At 38.0% G+C, this 27,607-nt stretch overlaps 1 protein-coding gene and 1 long non-coding RNA gene across 4 annotated transcripts in view; one reads left to right on the forward strand and one right to left on the reverse strand.

Annotated features, from left to right (window-relative positions):
• The window catches only part of PTPN4 (protein tyrosine phosphatase non-receptor type 4), a 231,415-nt gene that overhangs the window by 191,449 nt on the left and 12,359 nt on the right, over positions 1-27,607 (forward strand). For all 3 annotated transcript variants that reach the window (XM_077829543.1, XM_077829541.1, XM_077829542.1), the window contains 10 exons: positions 1,223-1,382; positions 4,076-4,159; positions 4,245-4,301; positions 6,238-6,394; positions 7,937-8,103; positions 11,317-11,407; positions 11,506-11,567; positions 12,501-12,647; positions 16,677-16,805; positions 18,051-18,199. In XM_077829543.1, coding sequence (XP_077685669.1) covers positions 1,223-1,382; positions 4,076-4,159; positions 4,245-4,301; positions 6,238-6,394; positions 7,937-8,103; positions 11,317-11,407; positions 11,506-11,567; positions 12,501-12,647; positions 16,677-16,805; positions 18,051-18,199 — 1,203 coding nt within the window. The remainder of the gene's footprint in view (positions 1-1,222; positions 1,383-4,075; positions 4,160-4,244; positions 4,302-6,237; positions 6,395-7,936; positions 8,104-11,316; positions 11,408-11,505; positions 11,568-12,500; positions 12,648-16,676; positions 16,806-18,050; positions 18,200-27,607) is intronic.
• LOC144271909 (uncharacterized) lies at positions 14,737-15,737 on the reverse strand. Its single transcript, XR_013347443.1, has 2 exons — positions 15,618-15,737; positions 14,737-15,338 (listed from the first exon to the last, which is right to left on the reverse strand). It is a non-coding gene; the product is annotated as an uncharacterized LOC144271909 (long non-coding RNA).

The following is a 27,607-nucleotide window of genomic DNA, read 5'->3' on the forward strand; positions in this document are numbered from 1 at the left end:
GGCGCTAGTTTTATTGTAGTGATCCATCTGAGTAGTAATAAGTAGGTAGGTGCTTAATAAAACGGGGTTTAACGCAGTTGGTGGATAGGAAGGTCTGTACCATTGTTAGCATTTAGGGGCTGATTTTCAAAGTCAAAGATTGTTAAGCACCTTTGTGCCTCTGAAAATCTTCCACTTCATTTATAAGTATAAAGCCTTAAAATGAAAGATGAGTCCTGCATTTGTCATGAGAAAATTGTGCACTTAAATTCTTATGCCATAAAAAGTGGTCAAGGGAGTGTCCACTATAATAGATAAATACACAGCATAAAGTAGTATGCTGCTGTTAAAGCTACAGCACCACAGTCTCAGACCGAACAAGTGTGCATGTTAGTCTAGAAATGTGAACTTTTGGTGGAGCTACTCTGATTTTTGGCGGTATTGTTAAAGATCAGTCTGGTAAATCCATGGTAAAAATGCCATTTAAAAAAAAATTGACTCTACATATTTTCTCTTGGGCTAAATTTTGTATGCAAGGTACTATTGAAAAATGTGCTGCTGAGTAATATGCACTCAATTGCAAATTAGACAGTGGAAAATAGTGAATTGCATCCACAATCATATGTTTAGTACTTGCAAATAAAATGTGGTTTTAAGACACTAATGCACAAAGTGTGTGAAGTTTTTTCATGTTGGCTTGGATTTTAAATCATCTTGCTGTTAAAAGTACAAAAAATGCATATTGTTCGATTCTTAATTGTGCTAATTTGTTCAAAACTAAATTTAGCTTTATTTTTAAGGCTTAATTTACAGGCAGTCTAAGATGTGAAATAATTGCTTTTCTCCTTGGGAAAAAATGTAAAATGATGTATATTTGTTTTAGAAATAGATTTCTAGGTACGTATGATATTTATAAAGCAATCTCCAACATATTGATCAAGTGGATTAAAAGAGTAGGTAAACTGTTTAAAAGAAACAATACACTGAACAAGAATACTCTGGCTTAATCAAGCTTTGAATGTTCACAATTCTTTTTTAAATATACTCTACACAACAGATGTATTTGCATATATGCCATAACAATCCTATCCACAAAATTGAACCCTTCAGATAACAAAAATGTCAGATTTTTTTGTAACTCTCAAACTCTGGTGTTCTTTTAGCCATTTGTTCAGTTTACTTGGAGTCCTAAGAATTTTCAGATAAAAGTTTCTTCCTCCACCATTTTTATTTTTGTATCTAGATCCCAAGAGACCCCTATAGATGGGCAGCCTCCTGCACTACCACCCAAACAATCTAAAAAGAACAGTTGGAACCAAATTCATTATTCACACTCCCAGCAAGAACTGGATAACCATATTAATGAAACGTTTGATGTTCCCGCATCGCCTGAAAAATCCACAGTAAGTTGATGGGTCAAGTTTGATCATCTTGTTTTTCCTCTGGATGATGGTCCTGCTTTTGTAGAAATAACTACAGTACTGATACATTTCAGTGGGCCTCATATGCATGCATTACATTGCAGCCATTTGTGTCATATAGATATAATCTCACCAGTCAGATCTGCTCACTGACCCGCCCCCACTAATCTTTCCATTTTTTCAGTGTTCCCGTGTCAGTTTCACTAACCTACATTATTGGAATGGCATACAAAGACATTGTAGGGACATCCTTTATCCCTGTGACACTTACTTAGGTTTCCTGTACTTGCAGATGTTTCTAATCAACCTCCCATTTTGGCAGTGAATTTGTCCATAGGTTTAAAAGAAGGCAGATGTGTAAATACTACATAAAAAGTATTGCCAATATCACACTTCCAAAAATCATGAGTCAGACCCCCCCAACATTAAGATTTTAAAAAATATAAATTCGGGTTATTATTTTCTTTCTGGATTTTGGGGGGTTCATTTAGGTCACATTTTCAAGATTGTATCTGTAATCTTGAGGGCTAAAAACATTTTTATAAATGGAAGCATGATTCTTGAGCTGGGGCTATATAACAATACATTTTTACTGCAGTCACACCAGATATTGTGTACTTACAATAAATTTGTGATAGTTGGCAACACTGCGTACATTTCATTTAAATTAAACTATGAAATAAAACTTCTAGCCATTTGTTTCTATATTTATGCTAACCCAAGTCATGTTAAAATGTAGTTCTGCTCTGAAAAATGACTGTGTAAAAATATCATCTTCCACTATTGTATGCAGTGTTCTTGTAGCCATCTCGGTCCCAGGATATTGGGGTATGTCTAAACAACAACGAAAAACCCACAACTGGCCCTTGTCAGCCGACGTAGGCTCTGGCTCTGGGGCTGTTTCATTGCTCCTTAGACTTTTAGGCTCAGGCTAGAGCTGACCTGAAAAGGAGCTGTGTGTAAGATCAAAAGCTTGTCTCTCTCACCAACAGAAGTTGGACCATAAAAGATATTACCTCATCTCCCTTGTCTTTGTAAAAATAACACCTTACCAAATCTCTTCCTGCATTCAGTCATGTTTAGTTGAGTCAAGTGACAAAAATACCTTTCAACTGTTTTTTACTCCCATTAGCCTGGCAAAGAAAATGCAGTTGTGAGAGAATAAGCTGCATTGTATTCTGTGAACATAATGTTTATTAAGCTACGACGAGTTAAACCTGTGCAAACCCAGTAAAGGTACTGGGACTGCACAGGTGTAATATTGAAGGTCTAATTGGGTGTGCTGAGCCCTTAAATCGGAACGTCATGGGAGAGGGAAAAAAACTCAGTTTCACTCTCAAAGCACAAGTTAAGTTTGCAGGGCTTGCAGTTACACACAGCATAGATAGCCTGACTTACACTGTTTCTTATCCCCAACCTTCCTCTCTCCAACACCGTAAATATCTTCTGGAATCAAGGGCTTCCTGCTGTGTAGTCGTGTCAGTTATAGGGTAGCTGGTTTGTGAGGAGGAGGTTTCTTTTGAAGGTTCAGGTTCATCAAACTGGATCCTCCAGGTGAACTTACACTTCCTTTCCGGCCCCTGCAACCATACACTGCAGAGTTCTTTTGCAAGTTGAACTTTTTAGGGTTCAAATAATCCAATGTGGCAACAGACAGGTGGGTTTTTAAAAAGTTGAATACCGGTTCCTTTAACTTGAAGTATCACTGTTAAATGTTTAACATCTTACATCCTCCTCTAAGTGCTGTACAAAACAATGATTAACCCACCTCACATCCCTGGATAAGTATGAAGGGCTAGTTCAAGCAAATTCAAAGCCATTGAAATAGCACCTTGTTGAAAGGCACAAGATTCTGGTCTATAGCTTCCACAGATGGCTGTGTCATGCCACCAGGGTCAGTGCTGTTCTGAAAGAGCTGAATGAGGCATAGGAAATATGTATAATTGCATTTGTATGTGGGAGGAGGTATGGGGAACAGTGGATGGAAATTTCCTGATAAGAGTTTGTGGGGTGGAGGGAGAGGGGTTGTGATGTTGCCTCAATCAAATAAAAGACATGGGAGGGTGGAGGGGGGATTATAGTCACCAAGCTCTGTCAGCATAGGGCACTTCATATTCCTCTCCACACAGCCCTGGAGCATGAGTAGTAAACCTCACATTAGTATTTCAAACTCTTCCTGGAGAGGTGAGTAGCAGGGAGCGCCTGGTCCTACAAAACTTGCCCCCATTATTAAACCGAAGTTGCAGCCAGTGCAAACTAAGACACACAGGTTATGTGACCTGGCCAAGCTACATAACAATACATTTTTACTGCAGTCACACGAAATTTGTAACATATCCACTTGATACTGCAGTAACTGTTATATTTAAATGACTTGTAATTTTATTAGTCAATTTATGATTTGGGTAGTTCCCTATTTCGCTAGCTTGCTTCCAGGAGAACACATTTACAGATTAGCTGTAAACAGCAACTCTGAGTGCACGATTCCCCATATCACACTAGGGTGAGAGAAACAATTTGCATGGTTACTGCTGCTTTCTCAGGGCCCAATAGCAATTACTGGACATTTGATGAGTACATTTGGAACAGCTGTGGTATTAGAGTAATCTTGCTTTAAAGCCTGCATTAGCTGAAAATAAATTACATGTAATGTTATGTACTTCCTTTTTGTTTAGCCCAATGGTGGTGTTCCCCATGACAATCTTGTTTTGATCAGAATGAAACCAGATGAAAATGGAAGATTTGGCTTCAATGTAAAGGTAATGAAAATTAGATGTCTATTCATATTTTTAAAGATTGTTCAGTGACACTCATGATTTGTGATTTGCTGAATTTTTTTTTAAGGGAGGATATGACCAGAAGATGCCTGTAATAGTGTCCAGGGTAGCTCCAGGAACACCAGTAAGTTGTCAGAAAAACTTGGAAGTGGTGGTGTTTAATTAAATGTGTGCAGTGTTGTTCTAGCTATGTAGGTCCCAGGATATTAGAGAGACAAGATAGGTGAGGTAATATCTTTTATTGGACCAACTTATGTTGATGAGAGAGAGAAGCTGTTCTCTCTTTCACCAACAAAAATTGGTCCAATAAAAGATATTACCTCACCCACCTTGTTTCTCTAATTATATGTGTTATAATTATTGTAAGTCTTTTCCTTTGTGTTTTCTTTTTCCTTGAGGAAAAACGTTCTGGCCACACCTTGCTAGGAATAAAATTGCTCTAACATATTACCTTTAAGGTAGTAGTCCCCATACCTTGTTGGCAGCTTGTTCTTTAACTGCCTCACATAATAAATGAAAGTAATGGTCAATTAAATGTTGGAATTAAGTACATTTAAAACATGTTAAAAATACTTTTTTGCTAATTAAAGGAGGACAGTGGAATGAAAATAAACTACAGACAGAATATAGTCTCCCCAATATCACTTACATGCTCTTCTACAAATTCCAATGTTAAATAAAAGTAAACTGCTTACATTGCTATCTGTAAGTGAGTTGTCTTATTTATTTATTTAATTTTATTTAAGGAAAGTTAAAGTTCATAGTTTAGTGTGGTGCATGCTTTAATAATAAAAATAAATGTTTTCTCAATACGACAAAGTTTCATCACTGCAAGTGGTTACAATAAGTTATAATAGCTGTTTCTTGACTCTTGATATATAATGCCCCACTCACCCTAAAAACATTATTTAGCATAAATTTTTAATTTAAACATTCATGGGATTTTGTCACATAAATTGTGTTGAGACAAACTTTTATGCTGTTAAAAATTGCAAATCCCTTTTGTTTTTACTGACACATGTAGATGTGAGTAATGTCAAGATTTAGATTAAACTAGAAATAATGAATCATTCATCAGGTCTGATTCTGTGGTGGTGTTTCTGGTGTTCAGTGAGCACCATTAATGTCTTCAAACTAGGCACAATATTGTGGCAGTTGATTGCCAGAAATAATGACCTGGTATTCAGCCTTTGTGATGCCAGCTCTGTGTTGTGCACCTGTCAGAAATTAATAGAATAAGACACACATTTGCTTACATTAAAAAAAACAAAGTAGCTTTGATCTAAATAAAATCATTAAAATTTATATGTTGACATCCTTATATTAGATTGTTGTTGTCCCAGTTAATTATTTTTTCCTAATTTATTTTCTATATCACAAATTGGTTTGTTTCTATTGCAGTTAATTTTGTATGAATGGATTAAACATCTAGCAATCCTGTGGTGATGATAAATGGGGAATGCACTGCCCTTTCCTCTCTGCAGTTATGGTTAAATTGTAACATAGATAGTATTTTCACTTGCAGGATTACCTTTTTGCCTGGATTACTTTGGTGCATTTCCCTTGCGCCTCCCACCCCCAATCTTCTTTTTGTTGCCTTGAATGTGATATTAGAAGCTTACTGCTCTTAGATTTTGAAATTGAATTGGTCAAGGTTTTGCCATGCTGCTGCCCTCCTTTCTGAGATTTCTGAGCTTGTCCTGCATCCCCAGTGTTAATGCAGAATACAATTCAAACACTGGAGAGCTTATCCAAGCATTCAACTTCAGCATACATACAAGGAGCAGGGAGTAACAGCAGCAGAAAAGCATGTTGGAATGACAGACTCCTCCTGGTTGTGAACTGAAGTATCCATATGAATGGCACTGTCTGCTGTGTTATGTAATGCTTTATATATCATTTAATCCAATGTGGCAACCATATAAATGAGTCTGGCAGAATCCACATTCCTGAACACAGTTACGCTGTTTCTTATGTTCCTATTTTAAAGTAACAAAATACAAAAGCTTTGTTTTTAGAGTGCTCTGTGTTTGTAAAACTAAATTTGTTTCATGTTGCAGGCTGACCTCTGTGTCCCTCGTTTGAATGAAGGGGACCAGGTTGTATTGATAAATGGCAGGGATATAGCGGAACATACCCATGATCAAGTTGTCATGTTTATTAAAGAGAGCTGTGAGAGGCACTCAGGGGAACTTGTGCTCCTAGTACGACCCAATGGTGAGTGATTTATATGTAACGCAACAAATCTTCGCTCTCCTTCTCCCTAGCCTTCACATTGTGTCCTGGGTTAAGGATGCTAATACTCTTTACAGAAAGGTGCTCCCCCTTAGAAAAAGTACATAAGATTACAACAAGAAGGCAGCATTTCAATCGGATACAAATACAGAGAAATACCTTGTACTGCAAGCATTCATACCTGTAATTGTAAGTGTTCAAAACAAATTTTAAATCCCCAAAATCGGGATATGAAAAATAATTGGGTATTCTTAGCAAGAAGGTTCCACATACATTTTATTCCTAAATCACATTAGGTACAAATTGGCCAGATGATTGCACAAATTGATTTCAGTGTGGAGGATAGTCCATCCCAAAACAGCAGTTTTGCGTGTCTTTGTCTCATAGATCTGATCGTATTCAAGGACTTAAAATATATCTTCAAAGCAATTGAGAATTATTGGCAACATTTTTACTGGAGGCAGCTTAATAAAAGAAAATGCTTAAAAAAACCAAGCTTATACAGTATGTTCATGGCATATATATTGTTGGAATGTTGTCAACAGTCAGCTTCTGGGTGTTTAATTCTGCTCCACTACCCAATCACAATAAAGAGCCATGTAGCAGAAAAGTATACTGAGAAACAATTGGAATAGTTGAAATCACTCCACTAGAGCACCTCAACCAACTGACAAATGATTCTGGCTTCTTTTATTTAATTGTGTTACTTCCCATTCTGTGTATTTAAGCCATTTCATTGTTTTTGTATATTTTCTTCCTCTGTCATAGTCATATAAAATAAATTCTGCTAAATTGGTTTACAGATTTACCAAGTTAATACCCCTTTGTGTGTTGATTATAGTGGTGGCTTGAATAAAAAGCCTTAAAATGCAGAATTTACAAGTCACCTTAATTTCCTCATTCACGTTTTTACAGTGTTCTGCTCTCTGGGCATACTTTTCAGAAGAGCATATACTTGTGTGCTAGTCGTAGTATATGCTTCGCGGTGTGTATCCGAATACATGTGTGTTTACAGGCAGTACTTTTACACAGTACGTTCACAGAATTGTGGTCGGGCCTACGAGTGCCATTCTAGCCAGTGGTCTGCCAGCCGTAGCCTAATTAATTCCCTGCAAAGTGAAACGCAAAACAAAAAAGATAAACATAGGCACTAAGGTGACTTGAGGGATGTGATGTGGGAATTGGGGAGGCCAAAGAGGAGAAAGTTACAGTAAACCAGGCAAGATATGACTAGGATTAGGGAGCAGGGTTTTAGCAGTATTGATTACATGAAAATCCTTTTCTTACTCAACAATAAACTAAATAACAATGTAGTTTTAGGATGGAGCATAATGGTTTCAACACTGAATTTGTTGTTGATATGGATTAAAGTCTGACTCTTAATGGTACTCTACCACAGATTTTCCTGTAGAAGCAATACTGAATTGCCATTTTTTTTATTTAAAAGATGAGCATTCACTGTTACGGCCAAAGAACATGCTAGGTTAGCACCTCCCTCAACCTTCCTACCTTTATTTATTGTAGCTGTCTATGATGTGGTGGAAGAGAAGCTGGAGAGTGAGCCTGACTTCCAGTACATCCCTGAGAAATCCCCCCTGGATGGTGTCCATCAGGATGATGATGCTCTGCGGGAATCTATGATTCAACTAGCAGAGGGGCTTATCACTGGAACTATTCTGGCTCAGTTTGATGTAAGTAATGTACAACCTATAATTGTATGCACATACCAGTCTCTTTCTGGGTAATTAGCTTCAACAGAACAAATTTGAATGATACTAGAGTGAATTTAGAATCTGTCAGCAAGGCAATTGACTCATCTGTCGTAAAGAAAGAACAGCCAAACATCAAAAAACTTCTGTGTTGAAACACTACAGGTGCAAAATAGTCACCATAGAATAAACGTTACCTATCTAGTACAATCTAAATGTTTTTAATACACTGTAAAGCTGTTTATAATTGGAACTCCCAAGTTTTTGTAATTATAATGATCTTATGCTTATATAACATCTTTCATATCCAAGAATACCTAAAGGGTGTAGGAAGCTTTACCCAAGACCCAGTGTTCATTTTACCCACATCTGGATGAAAACCTAAATTAAAACAAGAAGTGAAGAATACCATAAATAATTTAAACTGCAGGGAAGATTTTAGATGAAATTTAAGTATTAGGACAGAGTACTGGGAAATACAACCCTAATTTTAGGAAAATGCAATAGAATTTTTTTATACGTAGTTGATTTTCATTATTTATTTTGAAGAGAGTAGTGCAGTTCCCCTTAATACCATGCTTGTACATTGGCTCATTGCTGACTGACAGAGAAGAATACCATCTTCTGAATCAACACAACCACTTCTTCAACCCCTAGGTGTTCTTTGGTGGTATCCTATCAAAATACAGACAGAGCTCACCCCAGCTTAGTTTCTGAAATTAGGTCATGTGGCTGGAGGACAAGATAATATATTACATTACTAAAGTAACTAGACAAATGGAGATACCCCTTTTAATGTCAATATGGTATATATTTTATAGACCTGATCCTGTTCTCTCTTAATTCTATGGCAAAATTCCCATTTCTTTTAATGAAAACAGGATCAGACCCTAAAGCATGTGGGTTTGATTTATGGACTGTGTTTAAATTGGATTGGAATCTCTTTAGGACAGGTTTATGCTCAATAAATTATATAGAGCAATTTTCATAGCTGTTGACATTTTTTTACTACTTGGTATATATAGTAATTCCCTGGAAGCTTGAAATCTGTTTCCTTGCCAAACTCTTTCCTCCGTCATATGTTTATATAGTGATTAGTTTTCATGGGGTTGCTCATTTGGCTATCATGTAGATTACTTGTTTTTTTTTAAAAAAGCATTCATATTGTACTAAATGATACCAAAAATGCATGCATTTGGCAAACAGTTTTAAAAAGGAAAATCATATTTTTGGTTTACCAATCTTGTGTTCCTTTAAACTGAAAATTAAGACTAAAGCAATGCCTTTTTAAGCTTATTGAATTAAAACAAAGATTGCTGAAAATTGGCTGACTTGGGTCACTCATTTTATGTAGAACTATTAAAACTAATGCTTTGAGGAAATAATTTTCCGTTTCAGATCATATTTATGTTTTGCATGATGTACAGTAATGATTTGATCTTTTCTTTTAATTTCATGCAGGAACTTAAATAAAATAGCTTTTGATGCCATTGCGATCATATCCAAGCTCACTTTTCAGCTCTTTTTCTTCTTGTTCAGTCATAATTTGAGGCATGATTAAACTTCTACTCTTGTTCTACTGAGGCTAAACTTACCGCTGGAGTAAATGAGTGTCACTCCATTGACTTTGGAGGAATTGTACCTGCCTAACCTCAACAGTGAATGAGGGCATGGTACAGTGAAATAATAAATTATATTTAATTATACTAATGGATGGATGAATGTGGTTCATGGAATTGAGTGTTAGCAGAGTATTAGATATAAATAAACTATTGTTCAAAAATAACTCTACAGGAGTAAATAGACTACAGATGCTCCCAGACTTACACAATCATTCCATTCCGGAAGGCCTTGTGTAACTCGAGTTTTGCGTAAGTCAGAAACGTATACCCGACCATTATGCAAAAAAAAACCCCACAAAACTCCTATTTCTTGCTTATGGAGCTTTTTCCATAAGTGTGGATTTGTGTAAGTCGTGTCTTGCGTAACCCGGGAAGCGTCTGTATATGTGAAGCATTAAAGTGATGTGGAGGAAAAAACTCCTTAATATTTTAAAGTAATGATCATTATAGTGTAAGCAGTCATAAAATAGATGGCCTTGCAATCCATTTTTGTTTTAGTTATATCCGAGATGTGACATTGGAAATGAGGAATATGGCCAAGTAAGAATTAAAAAGCAGGAGCCAAAATGAACTGTTAAAAGAAAAATCCTGTTTCCATGTTTATGTTTGGATTGAAATACATTAGCTAAAGAGAAATACAGAACATATGTCTTCCAAAGTTTCTCTTATAATGATTTGTGCTTTGATGCAAACTAAATAAAATAGAAATTAATAAACATAAATACATAAAAAGAAAAATTAAGAAAAAAGAATAGAAGTAGCGTTATGCATACTTCATGAATACAAGCAGTTATGTCACATTGCCTAGCTTAAATTGTAAAATCGTCAGGGCAGGGACTGTTTGTTCTCCCTATAATGTGCCATCCAAACTTAGGATGAGATATACACTTGTTCTTAATAATCCAAATGGAATTTGTATTAACGTGTTTTTCATTTTACCCTGAGTCTTCAGGAGGTATATGTTGTTATCTGTGTAATATCCCATGCAGTGTGGGACTCTTCGCTATATTTCTTTGAACTGAGAAGTGTGCTGGTTCAGTTAGGGGCAGCAACTCCTGGCCTCTCCACATAACTGCCTACGTACCAGAATGCAGCAGAACTCCTGCAGAGGGACTGCTTGCACACACACACCCCATTTACTGGGAGCCTGAGATTCATTGAAGCACTGTGTAGGAGGATGATGGTGGCAGACTCGGGGTGTAGCAGTAGCACAGCCAGTAAGGTCTACTCACAGTACGTATCTGCTTGCCCAAAACACTGTGCTAAGATGCAGTGGACTGTCTCTGCTATTCCCACAGTCCCCAGTAGTACTGGCCATTGTCCAGATGCATGCCTGCTACAATAGCTTATGAATCAGTTTCCCAGCCTGTGCCTTTTGAGCGAATTTAGTGAGCACATAGTCCAGCTGCTCGAATGATCTTGTAAAAAAACAAAATGAATGTTGAATTGTGCTTGTGAATAGAAAATGTTTTCATGTTCGTTTTATATGCTTTTAAAAGGTCTGTAGTAAATGTAAAGCTAACGAGTCCTATGTTGTGCCTGTTACTATCTGACCAGCTTTATTCTCTTTTAGCAACTGTATAGGAAGAAGCCTGGAATGACAATGTCTTGTGCCAAATTACCTCAAAACATTTCCAAAAATAGATATCGAGACATTTCGCCTTGTAAGTGTGTGTGTATGTGTATGTATGTTTTTAAGTTAAAATACTGTATTTAATTGTACTTGGTAGAGAAATAACACGTTCTTGAAATATTTTTTCAGATGATGCTACACGGGTCATTTTGAAGAGTAATGATGACTACATCAATGCAAATTATATAAATGTGAGTTGAATTCTATGTCATTCATACTGTAAGTACATTGTGGCAGCATTCTGAAGAACAGTTGATTTATAAATTGCCACTGCAGCTTTTCAGCAGAAAATGTAAAAATAAGATAATTCACTCTTTTTGAAGATGTTTCTCAAATCTAACGTGGACTGGAGTAGATGGGAAGTATTTTCATCAGTTAGCTTAAACGTTAGTAGGTTTGTTTATCTAAAAGACAGTGGTTGATAATTTCCTACTAACTCTCGGTCAAATTGAGAGATTTTATGTGCAGCAACAAGAGCCTGAATTTTATTTCAGATGGGGTCATTGTTGGAAGAAAGTAGCCATCTAGAGTTAAAAATAGCACAAAGTAACCCAATGCACATTCTTGTAGCAGTGTTCAAGACTAATATTAGCAGAATTCAGCCTGGTAGGTCTGTCTCTTCTAGCCAGTAATAACAAAGTACAGCTAACTTTTCACTTCAGGAATACAAAGGAAAGATATTTGATTCCAGGATTAGTATTTAAATGATCAAATATTGTAAACAGTAGATGTAATGTGCATAAGTCTACCCAAATTATTTTGACGCTGAACTGTCACGTTTTTTCATATGCCTTCATTGTGACCTGTGGTCTTAACAGCTCAGGTATTTGGCAACTAAAGTCTGTCAGTTAATTAAATGAAAAATATTTGGGTTTCTTAACGGTTTTAAATAAGGTGATTTTTTTCTCAGTCTTGACAGGTCTCTCTTGTTTTGTGTGCTCTTTTATCTGTGGTCTAGCGGTAAACAGTTGAATAGTATTGATATTATTGATTCATTCTTCTTGTATTTTTTGTAAATCTAATTTAAATTATCTAGCAAAGTCTAAATTTGTGGTGCATAAATTAAAGTTGCCAAGAGAGTAATGTTGTTTAACTAAAATAATTATTAATTTGTTTTCTTTTAGATGGAAATCTCTTCTTCCAGCATAATAAACCAGTACATTGCTTGTCAGGGTCCATTACCAAACACTTGTCCTGATTTTTGGCAGATGACATGGGAACAAGGTTCATCTATGGTTGTAATGTTGACCACTCAAGTTGAAAGGGGCAGAGTAAGTCAAAGTTCTAACTTGAAATCTAATCACATATTATTTTTAAAATCCCTTTTTGAATCTGCCATAAACAACTAGGGTAGAACAGGGCTATCTTGAATTTCTTTTTTATGGCAGTGCTCACAGGCATTGCTACAGTTAAGGGTCTCCTGTGTTTCAGTTTTAAACCCTTTATTTCAAGATTATGCAACTAGTCTTAACATATAGTGTAGTATTGAAACATGTATACGTCTTGATTCTCATATTTCATAAATGAATTTTTAAAGACTTAATCTGACTGTTTTTACAGTGAAGTAGTAAACAAAGTTTACCTGCTTGGAGTGTGTTCTTTTTTTCTGAGCTCTGTCAACTCAAAGTCATCATTTTTTCTAGATTAAAGTTTCTGGACAGGGATGATTTAATCCTGTAAGGAGGCCTAGACTGGTGTTGTATTGTTTGCTTTGCTATGTCATAAATTTTGCTTTGCGATGTCACAACAATCGCTAATTATACTATGGAGCTCTTTGGAGAATTGGATCCAGATCCATGGATCAGCCTTAAATCCACCATTATCCATTTATCTTTGAAAAGTCGTGGAAGATGGGAGAGATTCCAGAAGACTCGAAAAGGCCAAATATAGTGCAAATCTATAAAAAGGGAAATAAGGACAACCCGAGGAATTACAGACCAGTCTGCTTAACTTCTGCACCCGAAAAGATAATGGAGCAAATAATTAAGCAATCAATTTGCAAACATCTAGAAGATGATAAGGTGATAAGTAACAGTCAGAATGGATTTGTCAAAAACAAATCATGTGAAACCAACCTGGTAGCTTTCTTTGACAGGGTAACAAGCCTTGTGGCTGGGTGGAAGCAGCAGATGTGGTATATCTTGACTTTAGTAAAGCTTTTGATATGTCTCACATGACCTTCTCATAAACAAACTAGGGAAATGCAACCTAGATGGTGCTACTATAAGGTGTGTGCATAACTGGTTGGAAAACCATTCCCAGAGAGGAGTTATCAGTGGTTCACAATCAAGCTGGAAGGGCATAATGAATGGGGTCCTGCAGGGATCAGTTCTGGGTCCGGTTCTGTTCAGTATCTTCATCAATGGTTTAGGTAATGGCATAGAGAGTACAATTATAAAATTTGCGGATGATACCAAGCTGTGAAGGGTAGCAAGTGCTTTGGAAGATAGGATAAAATTCAAAATCATCTGGACAAACTGGAGAAATGGTCTGAAGTAAATAGGATGAAATTTAATAAAGACAAATGCAAAGTCCTCCATTTAGGAAGGAACAATCAGTTGCACACATACAAAATGGGAAATTACTGTCTCAGAAGGAGGACTGCGGAAAGAGTTCTGGGTGTCATAGTGAACCGCAAGCTAAATATGAGTCAACAGTGTAACACTGTTGCAAAAAAAGCAAACATCATTCTGGGATGTATTAGCAGGGGTGTTGGAAGCAAGACACAAGAATTAAATTTTCCGCTCTACTCTGCACTGATTAGGCCTCAACTGGAGTACTGTGTCCAGTTTTGGGCACCACATTTCAGGAAAGATGTGGACAAATTGGAGAAAGTCCAGAGAAGATCAATAAAAACAATTAAAGGTCTAGAAAAAAATGACCTATGAGGGAAGATTGAAAAAATTGGGTTTGTTTAGTCAGGAAAAGAGAAGACTGAGAGGGGACATAAGTTTTCAAGTACATAAAAGGTTGTTACAAGGAGGCGGAAGAAGAATTGTTCTTCTTAATCTCTGAGGACAGGATAAGAAGTAATGCGTTTAAAGTGCAGCAAGGGAGGTTTAGGTTGGACATTAGGAAAAACTTCCTAGCTGTCAAGGTAGTTAAGCACTGGAATAAATTGCCTGGGGAGACTGTGGAATCTCCATCATTGGAGATTTTTAAGAACAGGTTAGACAAACATCTGTCAAGGATGGTCTGTGTAATACTTAGACCTGCCATGAGTGCAGGGGACTGGACTAGATGACCTCTCAAGGTCCCTTCCAGTTCTGTAATTGTTTGATTCTATTACTTTCAAGCTGTACCTCCATGCAATGGAGTACTACCTCTGGGTATTTGCTTAATCAAATGAAAGATTATTAGTGTTAGCAAATTGACTGCTATACATGCAATCTTTTATTTAAAAAGATTTGTTTTTGACTAGTCAGTCCTGTTAGTGCTTACTCCCATTTTTACATATGCTTCTTTTAATACAAAATGATGTTGTTACATGTTATTAGCTGCATATGTACAAATTATAAATAAGAAAGTAATTATAAGTAATTATGTATATGTTGCCATAATGGCATTACCTAATTTCACAAAGGAAAGTCAGCTACACCTGAAACTCTGGTTGATATTGTCTCCTTAGTAATTTTGCCCATTGTGTTGCCTCTGTCCACTGAAGTACCATTCAAATTTTAGCACATACCTGGTGTATTTCATAAAACAGCTGGTATATTATTTGTAACATTCAGTAACAGTTGGAGAACTTGAAACACATAAGTATAATTGGCTGATTGCAATATCCTGAAATTTCATCATAATTCTGAGTTTTATTTGGTGGGTTTTATAGTAGATGTCTATCATCCTGGCCAGCAAAACTGGTCTGTGCTGAGGATAGTCACATTAATTCAGACTTCAGTTCAGTTGTGTGTGTGCATTCTTCTTGTTAAAATAACCATGTATTTTCTGTGCTGTCAGACCTGTTAAATACCATAAAAATAATTTTAGGTGTGTTTTTTTTTTAAATGTTTTAAAACTATTTTTCAGTGACTCAGTTTTACTATATGATGCGGTGTGCTCCCAAATGAACACAATTAGAGCAAATTTCAGTTCAAGTGCCCTTTTAATTTACTTAATTTTCTTTGCAGATCTAAGAACAGACACACAATAGCAGTTCTCTGAGGTTTTTTAATATTGATATTTATAGAATTCTTTGAGAGCTGCTAAATATTGAAATAAAAGGACTTTATTTGTCTTACCCATCGGCGGACTCCCTGCTCTAATGCTGATGATGGGGCTACTGAGGTCACTATCACACTGCATGCCAGAGTGTCTCAGGGGAGCAGGAAGTCTGCAGATATGGCTGCTCTTACAGACCCTGCCAGGTGGGTTAGAAAGATAAAAAATATGCATGAACTGAAATGACCTCTTTTTGTATTTGGGCATTTAAGCAGTTTGTCATAAAGTTGGTCTTCTTTAAAGTTCTCATTTAACCATAAAGATTTGGGTAAACCCAACACCTAATGCACCTTATTTTTGTCCCACCATGAAGCAATCTTAGTCATTGCTTACTGGCCACTTCCTCCTATTCACATTATAACAACATGTTTTCTTTTTCATGTAAATCTGCCTTAAGGAAGGATTATTTTAGGATTTTAGAAGTTAGGAGTGGCTCTAAGGAGGGACCTAACACTGTGGTGTCAAAAGGGAATATTTAGTGGATATTTAAAAAGAAGTAATATCAAAAGTTAAAGTCATCACTATTCAATTACACTAAACTCAAGAGTTGGGGCCTGTGTGAAGGAAACGAAGTTGAGAAGAGAAGCAGGACTTCTACGTGATTTTACCTTACTTTATGTATGAAAATCAAGTAGTTAAGATCCCGCAGGCAGTGTAGTTATGTAATAATCACACAGCTAGATCAGAGGAAAAGTTTGGTACCTTCAAGGTTAATGGCAACTGCACATCCTGCAATGTTAAACCATATTTTGCCCTCAGGTATTCATATAGAACTTTCATGGAGTTACATGCATTTGCAGATCAAAATTTGATCCTTTGATTATGTCATATGAGCAAAAAAACAGTTAAAAATGATTAATTGTATTAATTTGCTCAGGACTAATATAAATTACACTAGTTTGAATTTTTTTCCCAGTTATGCGGTTAATAGCTCATTTTCAATTATAAACCCCTACAGTATGTTCGGTAAGTAAGTCAGCAGTAATTACAAAATGTTCAGAAGGGAACTTTGCTGAATCTAGAAAGGAGGAAAAATAACGTTCTGTGACTCTAAAGACTGTCGTCTTTGAAAACCTTAGGTTAAGTGCCATCAGTACTGGCCAGAGCCTACAGGAAGCTCATCATATGGAAATTTCCAGATTACCTGCCATTCAGAGGAAGGAAATCCTGCTTATGTCTTCAGAGAGATGACACTGACTAACCTTGAGGTAAAACTATAATATAGTCATTCATCAAATTCTGTGGAATCCTCAAAGTAGAATTAGCTAACTGCAGACATTCTTTCCAGTTTTATAGCACGTCCACATGTAGACTATTGAATATATCCAGTTAATTGATCATTTTAAAATCCCATAGAAAATGAGTCTCAATTTGAAGATTTTATTTTGTGTGAATTATTTTCTTTGTTCTGAGTACATACCTTTTGTTCACAAAAAAGTTTTAGTGGTACCTTTTCAGGGAATTGAACAGAGATTTAATCTTGTTCCCATTATGGGTACAGTGCAATACGTCAGTCATTTGGGATGAGTGTTAATTATCTAATTTGGTCCAAGATAATTCTAAAGCTAAGCCATGACAATAATTAAAAAAGAAAGTATTAGAGATTTATTCTAATATATTCCCTCGATCTTTTCAAAACATCATTAGACATTAGATTAGGATAGACATTAGAAATTTTTCATTGTTGCTGCCTAGAAACACATTTTGTCTCTCTGAAGACAGTTTTCAGTAAACATTTCTTAATAGGGTAACAAACAACATTGGGGAGGATAGTATTCCAAAAACAATGTCTTTAAGCTTCATATTTTTAAATGAAAGCCTGGTATTTGGTGGCAAAATTTATGGGGTCAATTCTAAACTGTGGGAATATGCAGGCTCCATCTCAAAGAACTCTGGTTACAGGTAAGTATTCTTCATGTATTAACTTGAGAAAAAAGGATTTGCAGGTAGAACTAGATAAATTCATGGAGGATAGGTCCATCAATGGCTATTAGCCAGGATAGGCAGAGATGGTATCCCTAGCTTCTGTTTGCTGGAAATAAGCGATAGGGGATGGATCACTTGGTGATTACCTGTTCTGTTCGTTCCCTCCGGGGCACCAGGCATTGGCCACTGTCAAAAGACAGGATACTGGGCTAGATGGACCTTTGGTCTGACCCAATATGGCCATTTTTATGGTCTTATGTATTGCTAATGATATGTGAGGCAGAAAAAGCATAGCTAGAAAAAAATCTCTTAAAATGCAAAGAATGCAAATCTTTTCATTTTAGTGCCTTTTATTATTGTTTATAAGGAAAAATAGGATTCTAAAATATTTGTTGGCCAATAATTAATATTCATAAAGTGCTTTGAGATGCCCAAATGAGAGGTAATTATCGGAGTGTAGTTGATTATCACTGTTTTTTATGATGAAGTCTGAATTACATTTGAACAAATTTTGTATTCCTGATAAGAAAAATGAAACCCGTCAGCTCACCCAGATCCAGTATGTAGCATGGCCTGATCATGGGGTTCCTGATGATTCCAGTGACTTCCTGGATTTTGTGTGTCTTGTACGAAAAAAGAGGGCTGGCAGAGAAGAACCTGTTGTTGTTCATTGCAGGTATTTGTTTTTTCTAACTTTCCTAAATAGTCTAACTGAATGCCTCTTCTTGAGCGCTTTCTTCTCTATTTTATTTAGTCTTTTATTGTTCACCATTTCTGATTAAATTCAGTTATAAATTTCATTGCGTTCCTGTTAGAGGAAAGAGACAAGGGGATTTAAAATTTGAATCGAACAGTTACCCATAATTCTCCATACCTTTTGATATTAGCTTCACACTTGAGTGAGCAGTTTTCAGAATCAAATGCACTGTCATGTTACATATAGGTAAAATGCCTGTGGATAGTAATGATCATGATAATCCTAGAGGGAGAAGAAACCACTTCCCATTTAGGAAACTGCTATACATACAGTGCCTGTGAACTGCAAAATTCAAAAAGAACTAGATAAATCTTATATCCATAAGGGCAAGATAGCTCTCTCTCTAGCATATGCAGTAGTGACATAAATCACTTTTTCACTGAAGTCTGTCTTCTCTCCAGTACTGAATATTTGTGTATCCATTTTTATCAGATTCAAATATTTCTTAACATTTGAGTACTTTGGCATGAATGAAAACAACTGTATTCATGTTTTCTTTAATATTCTGTGTAAATCTGAAATACACCTTAATGTGCTGCTCTTATTCAATAGTTTTTAGTGACAGTTAACATTTCATCCTTCACATTTAGAATCCATTTAACACAGAATCTCCACAGCACTTAATGTAAGTACAAGACCGGAATAATACTTAATGCCAATTTTTGTCTTCAAATCAACATGCACATCACCCACTGACTTCTTTGAGAGTTGCAGGCATGCATATGTGAATAGGCTTTGGCCCTTTCATCTTCAAAATGCTGTACAAACAGTAACCCTTACGATCTAACCTGTCCAGTAATATACCCATTTTATAGATGGGGAAACTGAGACAGACACTAAAGGGACACCGTGAACTTAATTTTTTTATCTACTATTTTTACAAGTCAGAGCTAAGATTATTATAACTGGAAGAGATTAGAGCAAAAATTGTTGTTTTTTCCAGTATGTTTACTTTGTGCATTTGATAGCCTCTTGTGTATTGTCAATTTCTCCTGGTTTTGTTTGGGTCTTTCACAAAGGAATGGGAGGGAAATACATTTTCTTCTGCCCAAGGCAAAGCTTGGGCACTGCGGCAGTGCAGAATACCAACACCTCTTTTTCTCCAGAATCTTAACTTTAACATTTTTTTATTTTTATTTTTTTTAAGTATGTTTCTAGCTCATAGACTTTAAGGTCAGAAGGGACCATTATGATCATCTAGTCTGACCTCCTGCACAACGCAGGCCACAGAATCTCACCCACCCACTCCTGCAATAAACCTCTCACCTATGTCTGAGCTATTGAAGTCCTCAAATCATGGTTTAAAGACTTCAAGAGAATCCTCCAGCAAGTGACCCATGCCCCATGCTGCAGGGGAAGGCAAATAAAACCCCAGGGCCTCTGGCAATCTGCCCTGGAGGAAAATTCCTTCCCGAACCCAAATATGGCGATCAGCTGAACCCTGAGCATGTGGGCAAGACTCACCAGCCAGATACCCAGGAAAGAATTCTCTGTAGTAGCTCAGATCCCACCCCATCTAACATCCCATTGCGCCTATTTACCACTAATAGTCAAAGATCAATTAATTGCTAAAATCATGTTATCCCATCGTACCATCTCCTCCATAAATTTATCGAGCTTAATCTTGAAGCCAAAAAGGTCTTTTGCCCCCACTGCTTCCCTTGGAAGGCTGTTCCAGAACTTCACTCCTCCGATGGTTAGAAACCTTCGTCTAGTTTCAAGCCTAAACTTCTTGATGGCCAGTTTATATCCATTTGTTCTTGTGTCCACATTGGTACTGAGCTTAAATAAAACAAGGCAAGTTCCTTGAGTCTCCTTTCATAAGACAGGTTTTCCATTCCTCAGATCATCCTAGTAGCCCTTCTCTCTACCTGTTCCAGTTTGAATTCATCCTTCTTAAACATGGGAGACCAGAACTGCAACCAGTATTCCAGATGAGGTCTCACCAGTGCCTTGTATAACAGTACTAACACCTCCTTATCTCTACTGGAAATACCTCACCTGATGCATCCCAAGACTGCATTAGCTCTTTTCATGGCCAGATCACATTGGCGGCTCATAGTCATCCTGTGGTCAACCAATACTCCAAGGTCCTTCTCCTCTGTTACTTCCAATTGATGCACCCCGGCTTATAACTAAAATTCTTGTTATTAATCCCTAAATGCATGATCTTGCACTTTTCACTATTAAATTTCATCCTATTACTATTACTCCAGTTTACAAAGTCATCCAGATCTTCCTGTATGATATCACGGTCCTTCTCTGAATTGGCAATACCTCCCAGCTTTGTGTCATCTGCAAACTTTATTAGCACGCTCCCACTTTTTTGCCAAGATCAGTCATAAAAAGATTAAATAAGATTGGTCTCAAAACTGATCCCTGGTAACCTCCTTCCAGCCTGACAGTTCACCTTTCAGTGTGACGTGTTGTTGTCTCCCCTTTAACCAGTTCCTTATCCACCTCTCAATTTTCATATTGATCCCCATCTTTTCCAATTTAACTAATAATTTCGCATGTGGCACCATATCAAACACCTTACTGAAATCTAGGTAAACTAGATCCACTGCATTTCCTTTGTCTAAAAAATCTGTCACTTTCTCAAAGAAAGAGATCAGGTTGGTTTGGCACAATCTACCTTTTGTAAAACCATGTTGTATTTTGTCCCAATTATCATTGACCTCAATGTTCTTAACTACTTTCTCCTTCAGAATTTTTTCCAAGATCTTGCATACTACAGCTGTCAAACTAACAGGCCTGTAGTTACCCGGCTCACTTTGTTTTCCTTTCTTAAAAATAGGAACTATGTTAGCAATTCTCCAGTCATACGGTACAATCCCTAAGTTTACAGATTCATTAAAAATTCTTGCTAATGGGCTTGCAATTTCAAGTGCCAGTTCCTTTAATATTCTTGGATGAACATTATCTGGGGCCCCCGATTTAGTCCCATTAAGCTGTTCAAGTTTGGCTTTTACCTCAGATGTGGTAATATCTACCTTCATATCCTCATTCTCATTTGTCATCCTACCATTATCCCTAAGCTCCTCATTAAAGACTGAGGCAAAGTATTTGTTTAGCTTTTGGGCCATGCCTAGATTATCCTTAACCTGCACTCCATCCTCAGTGTTTAGTGGTCCCACCTCTTCTTTCCTTTTTTTTCCTTCTTACTTATATGGCTATAGAACCTTTTACTATTGGTTTTCATTCCCTTTGCAAGGTTCAACTCTACATGACTTTTAGCCTTTCTCACTTTATCTCTACATGTTCTGACCTCGATAAGGTAGCTTTCCTTGCCGATCCCTCCCATCTTCCACCCCCTGTATGCTTTCTGCTTTTTCTTAATCACCTCTCTGAGATGCTTGCTCATCCAGCTTGGTCTACAACTCCTGCCTATGAATTTTTTCCCCTTTCTTGGGATTCAGGCTTCTGATAGCTTCTGCAACTTTGACTTGAAGTAATCCCAGCCCTCCTCTGTCTTTAGAGCCGTAAGTGCTTCAGTCCAATCCACTTCCCTAACCAATTTCCTTAATTTTTTAAAATTAGCCCTTTTGAAATCAAAAACCCTCGTCGCAGATTTATTTTTGTTTATCCTTCCATTCAATTTGAACTGAATTAGCTCATGATCACTTGAGCCAAGGTTGTCCCCTACAACTATTTCTTCTATGAGGTCCTCACTACTCACTAAAACCAAATCTAATATGGCATCCCCTCTTGTTGGTTCAGCAACTACTTGATGAAGGAATCCATCAGCTATCACATCTAGGAAAATCTGAGCCCTATTATTATTACTAGCACTTGTCCTCAAGTCTATATCTGGGAAGTTAAAGTCTCCCATGATCACTCAGTTCCCATTAGTATTTACTTCATTAAAAACATTAAAGAGGTCTCTGTCCATATCCAAATTAGATCCCAGCAGTCTACAGCACACCCGAAGCACTATCCCGGGGAGGCTCTAGTAGCTTTCTTCCCCAGTGTGATTTTTGCCCAGATGGACTCTGTCTTATCCATTCCATCGCTTCTTATTACTTTACAGTCTACCTCATCATTGATATACAATGCTACTCCCCCACCTTTACCTTTATTTCTGTCTTTCCTAAACAGCACATACCCTTCAATACCTGTACTCCAGTCGTGATGACTATTCCACCATTATTTCTGTTATCCCTATAATATCTGGTTTCACTTCCTGCACCAGTAGCTCTAGTTCCTCCATTTTGTTACCTAGGCTCCTCGCATTGGTGTACAAACATCTTAATTTTTGCTGTTTGGCCTCACTCATTTTCTTCACCCGATTAGGCACGGAGATTCTACTGCCAGTATGACCTATTAGACTGGTATCCACACTGCCCTTCCTCCTTATGTCCATTCTCCAACCCACGGCTGTATTCTTTCTTTTTTCATTTTCTTCCCTCTCAATGTTAAAATCTGGCATGGAGATTACCTGGACATCTCCCAACCATCTCCCCCAGATTCCTAGTTAAAGCTCTCTTAATCAGTTGTGCAAGCCTCCATCTTAGAAGTCTATTTCCCTCCCTACTCAGATGGAGCTCATCCTGAGAGAACGGTCCTCTGTCCGTGAATGCCTCCCAGTGGCCATACATCCCAAAGCCCTCCTTATAGCACCACTGCCTGAGCCATCTGTTGATAGTCATGATCTTGTCACACCTTTGTTGCCCTTCTCTGGGAACAGGCAGAATCCCACTGAAGATCACCTGAGCCTCGATTTCCTTAAGCGTTTTCTCGAGCCTGGCATAGTCTCCCTTAATACGTTCCAGCGAGAATCTATCGGTATCATTTGTTCCCACGTGAAGGACGATCAGTGGATTCTTTCCTGCTCCCTTTAGGATCTTCTTCAACCTCAGGTCCACATCCCGTATCTTAGCACCCGGTAGACAGCACACCCTTCTGTTCTCTGGATCAGCACTGGTTACAGGCTTGTCCATCCTTCTCAGTAAAGAGTCCCCAATCATGTAGACCTGCCTTTTCCTGGTGACGGTGCAATTCTCCGGTCTATCCCCTGTTCCCTCTGGCTGAAAGTCCTTTCCATTCCTATTCTCCCTTGTAATCCTCTTCAACCCGCCCTGTATCCTCCTGGGACTCATATTTGGTGTTGTCTCCATTGACTCTTCCCCTTTTCCTATAGGACTCGCCGCTCTTCTCTTCCTTGCCCTTCCACCAGCAGAGTCCACCTGCTGTATCCCTTCTTCATTTTCCAACTCTGTAAAGCTGTTCTTGAGCTCTGTTTCTCCTTCACTAGCTGTTGTGGTTGCAAAGAAAACCTCAAAAATGTGAACCAGGAATTACTGATGCAGAGCCTGAGGCCATGTCTACACTTAACAAGCTTACAGCCATACAGCTGAGCTGCTGCAAGAGTGCTTGTGTAGCTGCTTTATGCCAATGGGAGAGAGCTCTCCCGTCAACGTAATAAAATCAGCTCGATGAGCGGTGGTAGCTCTCCTGCGACATAGCACTGTGCACACGAGCACTTGTGCAGGCAAAATATATGTCACTCGGGGCGGGTTTTCCACACCTCTGAGCAACAAAAGTTTTGCCAACATAAATGCTAGTGTAGACATGGCCTTAGTTTGTAGAGAGCCCAGAATAATAGCTCTGGGAGGTGTGAAGTGCCTCATTCATCTCAGGGAGGTGTTAATTCAGCTGCCCAATGGCGATAACTTTAATGGAAGCACTGAAAGCTGTTTCATGCTTCATGGAAGAAAAGAGTGGGAGGATCACAGACCTTGCACAGTTTACTGTGTGTGATGTCTCATGAGGGTAACTCAGGTGGGTGGCATTTTAGAGATCCTATCACATTTCTTCCTCAGTCAAGAAGGACCCAGACTCAAGGAGCCTATGAGTGCCCATGGGCATATTCAAGCCCCACTCAGGGGACTCAAGCTCAAGGATTCCAGGGATGTCATGTGATGCACATATTTTGAATATCTGCCAAATCTACTGTGGTGGTTTCTCGTTTTGGCGACTCACGTGACTGGAACTTACTTTCTCGGAAGAGCGTGGAAGAATACCACCACCTTTTTTTTCTCCAGTTTGATCTCAAGAAAATAGAAAAAACTGCAGAACCATTAGAGTGGATCTTCCCTTCCTTGCAATAATAGACAAAAGTGATTGTAAAGCCACAAAAATTGGCAGGAAGACTTTGTAAAGCTATTGGTATATTAAACTACATTTTTTTAAACTTGTGTCCAACTCTCTTTGAATACAGTACTCATGCCACAGAACTATTAATGTGTGGCCTAGACAGACCAAAAGAGTTAACATCAGCCATTTAAAAATCTGTATATCTGAACATTAATTGCTGCTAAGGGAGAACTATAGAGAGAGAAATTGTCAACATTTATGTTCTTTACAAATCAGTGACTTCCCAGTAAATAACTGCTGCTTCCTCAAGTAGTGTCCCTGGGGGTGCTGCAGTGTAGGTACTCATGCATCCCTGCACTGCTGATCGGAAAATTTTGGTATCAGTATCCATTCGGCCTGCACATGTGTTGTCCTCTCCTCATGCTCTGCCACAAGGCTAACCAGCCTTGCACGGGCAAACCCTTCTCAATTCCTTCTCAACCGCCCCTGGCTAGAGATGGAGATATTAGCTGTCCGTTCATCGGATCATGAACCCTATTGTTCAAACCTAGTTATTTACTAATCTTTCTTTTGTGAGTTTAGAGTTTCATTTGTTTTTTTCTTTAAAAAAACGAACAAAAACCCAACTTTATTTACTACTTCCCCTTTTTCTGGGAACTACCCGTGTGGTGTATGCCTGGTTCACCAGGATTTAAGAGGTGCCTCTCCTATAAACAGCCATCCCTGTAATGGACGGACATTTCTATTGTGTCCATCGCCTCAGGGAAAGCCATATTCCCCAGAAGTGTGTTTTTTGTCAACTGCTGAAGCTGCAATCTCGAAAGGACAGAGAACTGCGACTAAAACTCCTTCTAACAGAGGCAGCTGTCCAACCACCTTCAGACCCGCATCAAGATTCCCCCAGAAGACAGGAATCTTCACCTGACTAGGCTGCCCTTTGAACCCATTGCCACTTGTTTGCTCACATACCTGTCTATGAAGACAGCATTCCTAGTGGCAATCACCTTGGCGAGGAAAATGGGGGAGATAGCAGCACTGATGGCACACCACCCTAATACAGTATTCTTTTGGGACAAGGTTACTAGCAGACCACACCCAAAGGTTATCCCCAAGGTGACCTCATCTTTTCTCACAAACCAACTGATTCACCTCCTGACCTTTTACCCTAAGCCTTACTGTGATAACATGGAAGTTATGCTGCACACACTAGACATTAGAAGAGTCCTGGCCTTTTACCTGACAGGATGAAGGCCTTTAGGAAATCTCCTAAGCTCTTCCTTTCCATTGCAGAAAGGTCTAAAGGTACAGCAGTATTGGCCCAGAGACTCTCCAGATGGGTCTCCAACTGTATCAAACACTGCTATCAGGTTTGCAACCTAGTACCTCCATCTAGAACCACAGGCACTCCACAAGGTTGGTTTCCTCCTCTGTCACGTTCCTCAAGAATGTCCCTATCTCGGAAATCTGCAGGGAAGCAACCGGGGCATCCGCGCATACCTTTGCAGAACACTATGCTATTTCTGGGGGACTCTGCTTCTGGTGCTATCTTTGGCTCCACATTATTGTCATCCACAGCAGACTTGACTCTGGAGCCCCAGCCCCTCATTAGGGATACTGCTTGGGAGTCACTTACAGTGGAGCATCCATAGGGACACTACTTGAAGAAGAAGAGGAAGTTGGTCACCTTGTGCAGTAACTGGCTCTTTGAGATGTGTGTCGCTATGGGTGCTCCACGACCCACCCTCCTTTCCTCTACTTTGGAGTTCTCGTCAGGTACTCTGCGGTAGAGAAGGAACTGATCGAGGTTTGCCCGTGCAATGGTGGTTAGCCTCGTGGCAGAACATGAAGAGGGGACAGCGCATGTGCAGGCCGAACAGACACTGCTACCAAAGTCCTCTGATCAGGAGCGCAGGGACACAAGCACACCTATAGTGCAGCATTCATAGGGACACACATCTTGAAAAACCATCATAACTGCACAAGGTGAGTAACTTCCTCTTTCTCTGCTTTGTTATCAAACAGCATTAACATATGGGGAATTGAAAGTGAGTGCTAACCTGAATTATAAGGACTAATTATTCTGTTTCAGGGTTGGATACATTTTTTCTAATTTTCTAAAAGAATTTTATTGTTTATAATGAAGGATACACTAAATCTTGGTACAGTGAATTTCTATCTTGATATTTGGAGCATTATGCATAGAAATCCTGAGTATATCCCTAGCTTCTTTTTGTTGAGCAGTTTTTCATACAATATTGTATTTGCCCCTAATGATAAAGTTCTATTCAAACCACTACATTATACGATAACCTTTGATGCCACCTTCTGGACAGAATTATAAAGAAACATATTAAAGTTTTGTGGAATATTTTAATTCTAAATTGTATTTAAAAATAAAACTGATCAAGATAAGTTAGTTTCTTTATTAATGTGTACTTCTAAGATTCAATTTGTTTAAAAGCAAACACTTTAGCCTGAAGCGCCTTCAAATTGTATCAGTTAAGATACATTTAATGACACAAATACGGGTTCCCGATCATATTGACAAATGGAAAATACAGTACCAAGTGTGTGTTTTCTTGTAATTTGTCTTAATATGAAACATTTTAATTTAAAACAACATGTTTACCGTGCTCAAGAGTAAATTACCTCAGTTTTAGGTGTTCTCTGAGGTTTCCTAACTCTGGAAGAGTGTGTACATTCACATAAAGAAATTAAGAGTAAGCCTTTTTTGTTTTTAATTTTGAATAAATATCCTTTCTGTAAGACTTCTCACTATTTTGCCACTTGGGAACCTTCATGTTGTTGTTTTTCCTTTTATTAAAATGTGTTGATACTAGAGGTTGTTTTATTTTTATTATGTAGACAAATCCTTAGAGCCTTTTTGGTGTACAGAAGCAGGATATTGCTAATGCTTATCTACTGAAGCAGAGATTCCTAATTGGAGACTACTTTATTTAAAGTTTAAACATTTTGTCACCAGCTTTTGGTTAGCACATTTCCTATTTATTTATTTTTTACAAGCCAAGGCTTTAGGCCAGCTTCTCCACTCCTTTAAGAGCAGAGTTCAGTGCAGGAATGGAGTTGAGGGACCAAGGGTGGCATGCCATCCCCTGACACTGCCCTGGGGGCCAGTTCTAACAACTGTAGGGGCATTTTATGACATCTGAGCAGCATAAAGTGGAATACAGAATCTGGTTCTTCATCTTCAATGCTTAGTTTTTCAGCACT

This window comes from Eretmochelys imbricata, chromosome 11 (assembly GCF_965152235.1).
Source record: "Eretmochelys imbricata isolate rEreImb1 chromosome 11, rEreImb1.hap1, whole genome shotgun sequence".
Taxonomy (NCBI): Eukaryota; Metazoa; Chordata; order Testudines; family Cheloniidae; genus Eretmochelys; species Eretmochelys imbricata.